General features: G+C 45.8%; 1 protein-coding gene across 23 annotated transcripts in view; it reads right to left on the reverse strand.

The window, feature by feature from the left end:
• Nucleotides 1-12,829, reverse strand: part of LMO7 (LIM domain 7) — a 235,405-nt gene that overhangs the window by 40,486 nt on the left and 182,090 nt on the right. For 10 of the 23 annotated variants that reach the window (XM_070048703.1, XM_017343523.3, XM_017343521.3 and 7 more), the window contains 5 exons: nt 8,556-8,808; nt 7,308-7,589; nt 6,841-7,044; nt 5,255-5,974; nt 4,324-4,353 (listed from right to left, as the gene is read on the reverse strand). In XM_070048703.1, coding sequence (XP_069904804.1) covers nt 4,324-4,353; nt 5,255-5,974; nt 6,841-7,044; nt 7,308-7,589; nt 8,556-8,808 — 1,489 coding nt within the window. Of the gene's footprint in view, nt 1-4,323; nt 4,354-5,248; nt 5,975-6,840; nt 7,045-7,307; nt 7,590-8,555; nt 8,809-12,829 lie in introns of all 23 variants that reach the window. The other 13 variants (XM_008260065.4, XM_051850594.2, XM_051850595.2 and 10 more) reach the window with 5 other exon arrangements.

Genomic DNA, 12,829 nt, shown 5'->3' on the forward strand with positions numbered 1-12,829 from the left:
CATAGCCCTCTCAGAAGGAACAAAAATGGAAGTGCTAATATTTCAGGAATCTTTTGTTGGGATGAAGACTAAACTGGCCCAGACTCTCCCAAAGGGGCTCTTTCAGCCCTCACCCTCCTGCACTGCGAGGTTAACGTGTCTTTCCATGAAGTGTGCCCACCAAGGACAGAGGCTGCACCCTCCTGTGCTCCACGGAGGGCCTCAGTATGAACAGAGTGAGCTCGGTACAGCCTGAAGCAGACAGGCCCATGTGAAGGCAGGAATGGGAGCTCGATTTGGTCCCTGGGGTATATGAAGTTACCCACAGAAAGCCCAAGCACGCTCCAGGGCAGACTGGGCAGGCAGCAGGAGATGGCAGGAGAGGGCTCAAGGCCCAGCTGTGGGACAGGTTTCAAGGCTTTACCCGACACATGTGGGTTCGTTCCTCTGAGCCTCAGTTATCCATCTGCTACGTGAGGATTGTGAGAACTGGATAAGGTCACACTGAGTACATTTTAAAAAGCATCTGCTGCTACAAACCAGCAGTTATTAAAACAAATAGGATGGTGCAGGAGCTCCCGTAAGCTAACTCTCCAAGCCACTTCACATTAGAGAGGTCACCCCAGACGACACTGATAAAATCTAGAACTTCTGCAGCACAGGAGTCTCCCAGGCAGAGCATAAAGGATTCCTTCCCTCCTTATCAGCATTAGCAGCACAATATTAAACTCCTGAGGGCTTGCTGCAGGCCAGGCGGGCATGGCTTATCTCACGAGGCAAAGCCCCCGTCCAGTCCTACCACTCAACAGTCCACAGCCCTGGGAAAGCGGCAGTATCTGTTTCTCTTTCTCCACATCTCTGAAATGCAAAGAACACCTACCTGTCTACCTGAGAGAACTGACAGAAGCACCAGGGACAGAGTCAGGAAAACTGGGGGCAAATTACAGAGACCTGCACAGCTCTAGCGAGGGGCTGTTGACCAACAAGCCACAGAATTCTTAAAACTCAACTGCATCCACATTGCCTTGTTTGGAAAGACTCCAATTTAGAACTGCATTTGGATATTGTTCCCCCACCCCCAAAGATGCAGGCCTAACATTTTGCCTTTTTGGGTGAATAAAATTTTGTCTTTAAAACAGCATTTATGAGGAAGACAGGACAGGGAATGATTTAGGAAGAAGACGCTGATCCTAAAACAAGAGGCAAGCGTCACTCTCTTCTTCCATCAGGCTGGCCACTTACTACACTCCTGAGGCTTTTTGGCTAGTATCAAGGCGTATTACTTTTAGAACTCAACTTCAGAATTTTACACATGAATATCTAAGGAGTAAGGAATGAAAAAGACTAATACGTGGCAAATTTTCTTAGCTATAAAGTCAATGAAAGCCTTACACAGAAAACCAAAATTCCATGACACTAAGTTAATGGCCCCCAACTTGCAGAGGAGGCAAGACTATACTTATTTACGTCATTAGGTATCAGGTATTAGGAACCCTCAGAAGAGTAGTCAAGCAAAAACCTTGGTGAGAAGCTTTGGAATTACCATAAACTAGAATGATAAGGTTCTACAATGAGGATTCTCATTTACACAGATTTGTAGGCTCAATCAAGGTCTCAGAAGCAGCGCTACAGATCTATGGAGGCCAGCAAATTATCAGCTGGAGGGGGCTGTCCTGTGTATTGTAGGATATTTAGCAGCAACCCTGGCTACAAAGGAAGTGGATGCCACTAGCATGTGTGTGTATATATACACACACACACACACACACACACACACACACAAACACACATTATGATAACAGAAAGTTATCTCCAGACAGAACCAAATGTCCTCTGGGGTGAAAAATCCCCAGAAAGTAACCTACATGAACTTGTTTCCCACTTGCTTTTTGCTGTCTTCTGTGTGTTATGTGCTAAAGAATGTTTTAGGCAAAATCCGTAAGTGAGATATGGATGTCTTACGTGTCTGCTTACAGCTTCACGATGAATCGCTGTGCATTTCCTGACCAGACTGGCAGCATAGTCCATGCTTAATCCCACTATAGAATCACCTTTATAAACTCTCTCAGCAAGTTTGGTTATGCTATTAACACCTCTGTCGGAAGGTGACATCACCGAACTTCAAAACTTTAGGAGGTCTCTAAAGACATAAGTTCATGCCACACAGAAGCACACACATGACGAATGACAGCCACATTCAAAGCAATCTTACTAAAAATAAACTGACTGGTGTTAAAAGCCAAATAAAAAGCAAGCCAGAAATTAGCAGCCTAAGACTTCAAAACAAAGTGTACGTTTGCCTTTAACCTGGTCCTTACCAAAAAGAAGGCATTCGTGTAACAGGCAGCTATTGTTTTCAATTATAGCATATTGAGCAATAATACTTTCCCAGGCAAGTATGCCACGCTTGACAATGTACATGATGTTCAGAGAAAAGATCACCCAGCCTAAACACAGAATCGGTTCTAAATTAAAAGCCCAAGGGTAATCCAACTTAAATTTGTATTTCATTTTTATTGCAGATCAACTTAAGAACACTGGTAACTGACAGAATATAGAAGAAAAAAAAAAAAACCATATGACTGATTTGATTTCAAGTGGTCTAGAGCACACGAGTTTTCTGAAGACTCGCTTATATTATTTTCCATTATTTGACAAGTCATGAGTTATTCATCAATCTCAATTTACAGGTAATCTTGCTTTATTTGTGTGGTTACCTTGGCACCCAACTGCATGCGGAACAGCCTTCAAAACAAACACTGTGCTACCCAAACAACTATCTACGAGTGCTCTCCAGAGAGCACTGGCTGCTGCCGCCGCTGCTGCTGCTGCCGCTGCTGTCCTCCCACCTAGACATAGGCCAAACACACACTTGCTTCTTAGGTTTGGGCATTTGGAGTGCCTTTTTGACCTCAGAAATTATAATGGAGCCTCTACAGCGGAGGAACACGTACAATCACGGAAAAGGTCCCGTATGCTTGTCTTCCCATTCAGCATCTGTACTCTGGGCCCTTCTGTCCCCTTTAAGAGAAGCATCTATTCCCGACACCTACTTATATTATAAAATCATATTTAATCAAAAAATGGAAATTTTTTCTGAAATTTAATTCAAGATGCTTGAAGCTGAAAAGGGATTTTAATCAAACTAAAGCAGCTTTTCCATGATGAACCCAGAAGAGTAAATGCTTAAGTGTCATGCTGAAAACTGCCTCACTGACCCGGACAGAGGAAGACATCTAAGCACATGAGGATCTAGACAGACAACATGCCTTTATCTGGCACACTGAAATGGGCTGGGAATCTGATTTTTGAAAAGCAGTGGCTGCGAAGGACTTGGAATCAGCCACCATCTGGAATGGTTATCTTGCTTGAAATGCTCATTTCAGTAGCATCCAAGGTCTCCATGAACTATCAAAACTAGACAGGCTTAACGGTTATACAAATCGTACCCAGAGAAACTATTTAGCCACCAAGGCTTATACAGATTAAAATATGTAACATCTTTAAACTGTCTTGCCCTTACTCAAAAAGCATTAGCAGTTAGAGTCACAAGTTACACCATTCTTCCTGGAAAATATTAAGAGATAACCACCTGCTAACTTTGCAAGAAGAATGAGTGATTTACTTATTATTAAATTTCAATTATTCTAGAAACTGCTTCAAGAAAACTGGTGTCATAATATCATGTCTACCAGATTAGAATTAGTCAGTAAACCAAAAACTGAGAATTAGTTATAAATATAGTGCCCACAACAATGCTGGAAACTACTATAATTCTAATTTTTGCTATTTTGGAAAGCCAACTTTGCTCTATAAACACAGCCATGCTGCAAGATTCTTCACCAGGAATCTTGAAAATATTCCCAAATACTACTAAGGGAAGATTCACACCACTCACCATCCCTGCTAACAAGCTCCCCACGAGCTGAGTTTATGGAAAGTGCCAACTGCATGCATTCTAACCTTGAATAAATACGTAGTTATTTTGGCTTCAGCATTCAGAAATTATAATTTTACTCTATGCAGTAGTCAAACCAAAATAAATATACCCAACCCTGGGCAAGCATTATGTTACTTTTAATGAGCTAATTTTAAATATAAATTTTCTAATGCAACAAAGCTATTGCTTTCACATAGCACTTCATGCACTGGACACTCAGACACACACAGACGTACCACCATTAGTTGCAAAATTAATGAAAACTTTGCATTTTAAAAATCTCATGCACTGCACACAGCACCCCCTTTTAGTGACATGCCAGGATAGAAGTGCAATGACAAACTACACAAAGAACAAACAATATGCACAAGCTTTTTTTTTTTTCTGTGAACCAGAAAACTTACCCATTCTCACCATAAATCTTTTGAAAGAGTCTAAGAAACCAGAAAATCAAAAAATACAATTAAAAAAGTCATTTTCTGGTTTTATTAGTTTCTAACTGTAACTTAAAAATCTATTTGGAGATGGACAAACCTCAAAAGGCTTCTTCTACGTATCTCAAGGAAGTGAAACAAAGTCAACTGAAGATTTTCTCAATTTATTCCAAACCAACAAATCCATCAGGAAAGGATCCCAGCTGTCCGGAAATGGTAAATTACAACTAGTCTATTAATTTGATTCAACCTAATCAGATTTGTCCATCCCTAAATTCAACAAACTCAACATTCATCAAAAAGACAGGATGCATATCACAAATTATTAAAATGACCACCGGTTATACATAAGTAAAATTCAGAAAACACCAGATAACACTCATGCATTTAACACCAAAGTTTGCAATGAACTTCATGGATAAACTTAAATTACAAATTGATAGTCCAATAACCCTAGTTCAAAAACAAAAATCAAGTTAAATGAAATTTGCAATGCCATATTTGACATGAAATCTACTCCCCAAAGCAGACATTCCCAACTGCAAGAAACACAGAAAACCAAACCATACCAGACCGTTACAGTAAGGCTAGGACATGAGAATAAGAGCTTGTGAACCTCAGTGGGAAGCATTTTTGTGAAATCTCACACTGCAGAACAGTACCAAAGGCAAGGCCTGCGTGTGTGCCTTCTTACACAGGCCCAAGGAAGAAGTGTGCAAACATGGAACTGCACTTTTTCCACAAGTGACGCCGTGTTCCTCAAGGCACAAAGCAGTTTTACAGGATGCCTCCCAATGGCACACGCATGCAGGGTGCAGCAGTAGGCAGACTGTTCACACACGTTCTACGAGACGATCCATCACAAGCAAGACCCTCGACCCTCGCGGAAACACACTCTGACCTCTCCACCATCAGCCGTTTCTTGTGCCGACGTCGGCTGGCCTCGCGGATGGCCTCCCACTTCTGCAGGTCGGCCTCGCTGCAGGGGCCAGGAGTGAAGCTCACTGGAGGCACGCTGGTCCCCAGCTTCCAAGACCGGATCTTGCGGGTCAGCATGTCGTCGTCCTTCCTCCGAAATGAAGGAACAAGTATCCTACAGCTGGGGCTTTTTTCTCTGGGTGGGCACGTCCGCTCGAGCACACACAGGAATTTGGCTTGGATTTCTGGAGGTAGGGTCCAGGGATCAGGGACAGGGACTGGCTGGTATCTATCTGGGGCCCCAGACAGAGGCACTTCTTTCTTCTGTGCTGGGATTCGCCGAACTATCATATCGTCTTTTTCTAAATCTGGAAGCACAAGCTCCCCTTCTCTACACTGCAAAATTATGTCTCGCTCCACAGGATCGTCCTGCTCAGAGAACCTCCTAAAGTCCTCAAAGGCTTGAAGAACACACGGGTTTGCGTGGAAAGCCCCCATCCTTCGGACAAAGAAGTCATCGTTTTCTAAGTCAGGATCCAGGGCTGACAACTCGAAGTCACCCCTTCCATGGCCTGCTGCGTGAGAGAGATTCCTTCTGCGTGTAATGAGCCTTGGGCCAGAAGTGGGATCAATCCTGACATTTGTTTCAGAAGACAAGATGTCATCAGAGTATGTTTGGAAAGCCTGAAGCAATAAAAACTGACTGGAGCACAGAAAAGAAAAAGGGAGAATCTGATTAAGTTTGAGAAGAAAAGGGTAGCAGACCAACACGCCAGTGACAGCGGCTCACTATTTTACAGGGCCACAGAGGGGACTCTTGCCAGGAAGACAGACTAGAACTGCATGCTGTCACCTGTGACTTTCCAGGGTACCCCCGAAGAGAACACGAGCAGAGTACACACTTCAGGAAAAGTGGGCACCAGGGAGGCCACCGGCTGGGCCTGGAACGCAGGTCAAGTTACATCTCCCCAGAACAAGGGCAGACTCCCTGGTACCCCTCCCTCACTCCACGTGCCATACATAGTAGCCTAACTGCCCACTTCCCACCTCGCCCAGAAGGAATGACCCTGGAAAGCTTTCAGAGTTGGCTACAGGCTCGTGTGATCAGCTGAAAAAATAAACACATTACTCTAGAGTCTTATAGAAGACCCCCAAGGAATCCTTTCTCTGCATTTTCCCATCAGACCTGCCCTTCCTGGTCTCTGTCATGTTTCCTTTGTCCACATCTCCAAACACAGTACGACTGTAAAATTAAGAAATTGCCCTGAAAAGTGGTTTTTTTTTTGGGGGGGGGAACCATTTTCCAAAAGAACTACGCCACAGGCAAATACACACTGCCTTGCACGCTGCTTCGCTAAAGGAGAATGGTGGGTGCTATGGACTTCTAAGCTCCCATGCTCATACACAAAGGAATATGTTATACATGATGCTTCTGGATGAAATCTAGTGAGTGAGTGAGGTTTCAGGACTCAGCGCGGTTAGGCCCCGGGTTAATGCAGCAGCAGCAGAAGGCACAGTGGGTGTCTGAGGCCAGACCCCGAGCAGGCAGGCTCGTGCGGACAGGTGCACCTGGGCTCATCTGAAGCACCGCTGCTTCTCCTGGCCGCGTGGCTGTCCCGTGACTTTACGGCCCGTTTGGTAGCTAGATCCAGCAAGAGTGAATGTCGTGGCCAGCCGCTGTCTAGCCTGCGCTCTGCTCTTTGTATTCTACTAAAAATGGTGGAGCTTCTGTCAGAGCCCAAGTCGTCATCCTCAGAATCTGAATTCCGTCCACTGTGGAGTGACACGGAGAAAAGAAGCAGGGAGTGAAGCAGACAGACAGGAGGAGAAGGATGTGACTACGACTAGAAGAGGACTTTGAAAGAGCCAGAGCCTAAGGCTTACAGGTAAACAGAAATTGGTCTCACGTATCCAGGTTCTATGGATTGCAGAAGGGAAATTAACCTTTCTCATCTCTCCCATAAAAATGCACACAGAATGCACCCAGCCTGGGTGCTGAATGAACACTGGAGTGACAGGAACATGCATGGACGAACCTGAATCCCTGAAATTCTTTATACCATGGCTTATAAGTCCCCCTTTTTATTCTTTTCCAGTTCACATCTTCTGGGGCCCAGCATTTTGGGAGAAACTGATCGAAAGAATTCCCTGGGTTTGGCACACTTGGACTTAGCTTTCGCACATAGAGATCATCCTTTAGAGTGCTGGGAGTGCTCGTTGCCTTTTCTTCTGCCTCTTCCAAAGAACAAGAGGAGCCTGGAGTCTCTTGCACAGTTGGCCAGTGCTGCACCTTGCTGCCCCAAGTCCTCCTCTGGTTACTGTTCAAAACATCCAACCAGTTAAGTTACCGTGTGAGCAATCTGCGAGACAAGCATGCTTTCTGGCTCACAAAGCTTGCGCCACTGTGAATGAAACACATTAATTCCCACTCTCGTCACCAGAGCTCCTGGAACCAAGCTAAGGCATTCTAACAGCATCTCATTTTGAAAAGGTATTAGCTAGATACACATGGGACAAAGATACTGAATTCAAAGCTGTGCTGAAAGGAAGACAAATCGCAAACAATTGGGGACGTTAACTCTGTGAATTAAAATCAGCAGCGTGAGAGACACCCAGATCCAGGACAAACATTTCTGACCTCCTCAGTGTGTGCAGCCCGTGGCTAAGGCATCAGCAGGAGGAAATATTCGCAGGCAAGAGTTAGGGAGAGGTGGTTTTCCAGACAAAACTCTTCGGCCTCTTTTTCCCTTGGAATCTATGTACAGTTGGTTGGCTAAGTCATGCAAAACCATGTCAGGTGACCTTCGTTCCACCTCAGAGTCCAGACCACTGGCAGAACCACACTCGTCCTTCTGACTTGAAAACCCACACTCTGCTCTGCTAATGTGATGGGAAATTAAAGGAGGTCGGGGAGGTCCACTAAGATCAATCAAAATGGGGGCAGGGGAGGAAGGAAATGAAAGAATAAAACCTGGCAGAGCTCACAATGAGTAATACCTCATGTAAATCATGCGGTAACCAGAAAAATACCAGTAAGGTGAAGGCACGCATCTAAAATAAGACCTAGCTCACCAGCTGCTGACCCTCTAAAACAGAAGAATTACCTTCAAGGTAGGTATGACTACAAATAGAGGTAAGGACAAAAAAACTCATTAGTGAAATTTAATATATCACCTAGGAAACACCCTTAAGAACCATTCTTCTAGCATATTTAAATACCCACCCCCCCACACACACATTTCACAAAGCATCCTCCACTCAATTAGCACATCACATCCCAGTACCTTGAAAACGTTCCATCTGCTTCCGTATAGACTGGACTTGCCCAGCTCCGTCTGTTATCCTCATTTTTGTCTGGTTTCTTCTTCCTCAAGGGTGCTGGCATATAGGATGGCTGTCGACTTTTGTTGGGTAAAAAACGATTGAATGGTAAAGCAGACTTGGGTTCGATAGCCAAAATCCTTCGATAGGACATATCATCTTTATTAAAATCTTGCATTTTGAGTATGAATTCAGAATCTGTGTCACTTTCACAACCTAGGAAGAAGACACGAGAATCTGCTTTAGGCTCTAGACTCTTCGCCTAACTGAAATCCACCGGCATGCCTGCTTTGCCTTTCCCTTGGAAACCCAGTGCTGTTATTGCGAACTGCAGGGAATATTTTTAGAAATTTGTCATGAAGTTGAGATAAGATCCATTAGGAGGAACTTGCTTTGCATATGAGAGGCACAGGCGGTACATTCTTTTGCTGTTGCAGTTTCTAAGCAGAAAAAGCCCCAATTTACCGAGGAACCCCTTTGCTTCTCGATCTTCTTTGCCTCAGTGATTTTTCATAAAATCTGTCGATGTGATACATGGGAATAAAACCCAGCAATGAGCTAACAGAAATAATTCTAGGGAAACTCTAAAGTATGTATGCAGCTGTCAAAGAGACATCATCAGGGAAGAGTTAAGAAAGCACATAGAAACAGCAGCCAAAAAAAAAACCACCACTGGGTCACAAAGGAGTCTCATAGATTCTTGTCAGACCCCTATGACCTAAAATCACACACTACATGCAAGGTTAGATTGGATGTCACCTGAAATCCCAAAGAAATTACAAGTCTTATGGCTCAATAAGAGCCCAAAACTCAAGGCTTCGTCTGAAGGTGGCCATGGAAATGATTTTGGGAACCCTGTATTCTGATCTAAAATAATTCAAAAGCAAACTCTGACAAATAACTGCACCTCAGACAGATACAGATACAGCTAGATACAGATTAGATAGATACAATTAGTAATTCAGTCAGATAGATACAATTAGTAATTCACTCTTTCAACAGAAACCGTTTCTTTAAGAAGAAAAGGAGGCAGAGAAAAACACTACAGCTCCAAACTGAGTTGTCTTCCCTGTCTGTGCCGTCTCCCAGCCTCCCATGCACCTGTAAAGAAGAATGGGAAGGGTCATTTACTTTCCACCAGGGGTGACCCTGAGGCTGGCCACGTGCAGCTATTGACAGCAACAGGATCCCAGCACACAGAGCACCAGCAGCCTTAACCCGAGCTAAAGGCCCTCTTTTCTCCTCCCTCCTGTCTGGCAGGAAGGTATAGTCAATAACATGGAGAAAAGTCTGCCGGATGTGGATTAACACACATCCAGGAGACAGGCCCAGGGTAAGAGGAGAGTCAGGGCATGAAGGGAAACGACCTAAGCAGCAACGACCAAGAAGAGCAGTGTAAGTAATAAGTAATAAGACAACTGGCCCTCTTTTACAGTAAATGTACCAATGAGTCTTGCCAAAATCTGTACGTGCAAAATTTAAAAATCACAAACAGGCTACTTCCCTTTTGAATTTTCAGTCTTTTTACAGCTCAGTACGGAGATCTGCAGTTTCTGTGAATGTCACTCCTGATGTAAGAGTTTTCATGTTAAAACTAAGGAACTTGACTTTTCAATTCTTTTTATCCTAAAAATGTTAGCCTCAATTGTGGTGACCACCACTGTGGGACTACAACACAGTGGATAACAGCAGATTTTTTTTTTATTATTTGACAGGTAGAGTTATAGACAGTGAGAGAAAGAGACAGAGAGAAGGGTCTTCCTTCCATTGATTCACCCCCTAAATGGCCACAATGGCTGGCACTGCGCTGATCCAAAGCCAGGAGCCAGGTGCCTCTTCCTGGTCTCCCATGCGGGTGCAGGGACCCAGGCACTTGGGCCATCCTCCACTGCCCTCCCAGGCCATAGCAGAGAGCTGGATCAGAAGAGGAGCAACCGGGACTAGAACCCGGCGCCCATATGGGTTGCCGGCACCACAGGTGGAGAATTAACCAAGTGAGCCACAGCGCCAGCCCCAGCAGCAGAATTTTAATATGTTAATCACAAAGTTTTACCACCCTGGACCCTCACTCCTCCACTCCAGGATTATTTTTTTTATTGCTCAATTGTAATTACTAAGATTTCACTGCCACACTCTTTAAAAATTATATTTATTTGTGAGGCAGAGAGAGAAAGAGAGCGAGAGACAGAGAGCAAACTACCACCTGCTGATTCATCCGACAAATGCCTCCAATCCAGGTCTCTCCCATGGGTGGTAGGAACCCAATTACTTGAGCCATTTGCCGCTGTTTCCCAAGGTCTGCATTAGTAAGAAGCTGAAGTCTTTGCTGGCGCCGCAACTCACTAGGCTAATCCTCTGCCTGCAGCGCCAGCACCCCAGGTTCTAGTCCCGGTCAGGGTGCCGGATTCTGTCCCGGTTACTCCTCTTCCAGTCCATCTCTCTGCTGTGGCCCGGGAAGGCAGTGGAGGATGGCCCAAGTGCTTGGGCCCTGCACCTCATGGGAGACCGGGAGGAAGCACCTGGCTCCTGACTTCGGATCAGCACAGTGCACCACGTGGCAGCCATTTTGGGGGTGAACCAACCGAAGGAAGACCTTTCGCTGCTCTCTCTCTCTCACTGTCTAACTCTGCCTGTCAAAAACAGAAGGAGGAGGAGGAGGGGAGGGGGAGGAGGGGGGAGGGGGAGGAGGGGGAGGAGGAGGGGGAGGAGGGGGACGAGGAGGAAACGTCCTAAGCAGCAACGACCAAGAAGAGCAGTGTAAGTAATAAGTAATAAGACAACTGGCCCTCTTTTACAGTAAATGTACCAATGAGTCTTGCCAAAATCTGTACGTGCAAAATTTAAAAATCACAAACAGGCTACTTCCCTTTTGAATTTTCAGTCTTTTTACAGCTCAGTACGGAGATCTGCAGTTTCTGTGAATGTCACTCCTGATGTAAGAGTTTTCATGTTAAAACTAAGGAACTTGACTTTTCAATTCTTTTTATCCTAAAAATGTTAGCCTCAATTGTGGTGACCACCACTGTGGGACTACAACACAGTGGATAACAGCAGATTTTTTTTTTATTATTTGACAGGTAGAGTTATAGACAGTGAGAGAAAGAGACAGAGAGAAGGGTCTTCCTTCCATTGATTCACCCCCTAAATGGCCACAATGGCTGGCACTGCGCTGATCCAAAGCCAGGAGCCAGGTGCCTCTTCCTGGTCTCCCATGCGGGTGCAGGGACCCAGGCACTTGGGCCATCCTCCACTGCCCTCCCAGGCCATAGCAGAGAGCTGGATCAGAAGAGGAGCAACCGGGACTAGAACCCGGCGCCCATATGGGTTGCCGGCACCACAGGTGGAGAATTAACCAAGTGAGCCACAGCGCCAGCCCCAGCAGCAGAATTTTAATATGTTAATCACAAAGTTTTACCACCCTGGACCCTCACTCCTCCACTCCAGGATTATTTTTTTTATTGCTCAATTGTAATTACTAAGATTTCACTGCCACACTCTTTAAAAATTATATTTATTTGTGAGGCAGAGAGAGAAAGAGAGCGAGAGACAGAGAGCAAACTACCACCTGCTGATTCATCCGACAAATGCCTCCAATCCAGGTCTCTCCCATGGGTGGTAGGAACCCAATTACTTGAGCCATTTGCCGCTGTTTCCCAAGGTCTGCATTAGTAAGAAGCTGAAGTCTTTGCTGGCGCCGCAACTCACTAGGCTAATCCTCTGCCTGCAGCGCCAGCACCCCAGGTTCTAGTCCCGGTCAGGGTGCCGGATTCTGTCCCGGTTACTCCTCTTCCAGTCCATCTCTCTGCTGTGGCCCGGGAAGGCAGTGGAGGATGGCCCAAGTGCTTGGGCCCTGCACCTCATGGGAGACCGGGAGGAAGCACCTGGCTCCTGACTTCGGATCAGCACAGTGCACCACGTGGCAGCCATTTTGGGGGTGAACCAACCGAAGGAAGACCTTTCGCTGCTCTCTCTCTCTCACTGTCTAACTCTGCCTGTCAAAAACAGAAGGAGGAGGAGGAGGGGAGGGGGAGGAGGGGGGAGGGGGAGGAGGGGGAGGAGGAGGGGGAGGAGGGGGACGAGGAGGGGGAGGAGGGGGAGGAGGGGGACGAGGAGGGGGAAGAGAAGGGGGAGGAGGGGGAGGAGGGGGAGGAGGGGGAGGGGAGGAGGGGGAGGAGGGGGACGAGGAGGGGGAAGAGAAGGGAGAGGAGGGGAGGAGGGGGAGGAGGGGGAGGGGAGG

This window comes from Oryctolagus cuniculus, chromosome 9 (genome assembly GCF_964237555.1).
Source record: "Oryctolagus cuniculus chromosome 9, mOryCun1.1, whole genome shotgun sequence".
Lineage (NCBI taxonomy): Eukaryota > Metazoa > Chordata > Mammalia > Lagomorpha > Leporidae > Oryctolagus > Oryctolagus cuniculus.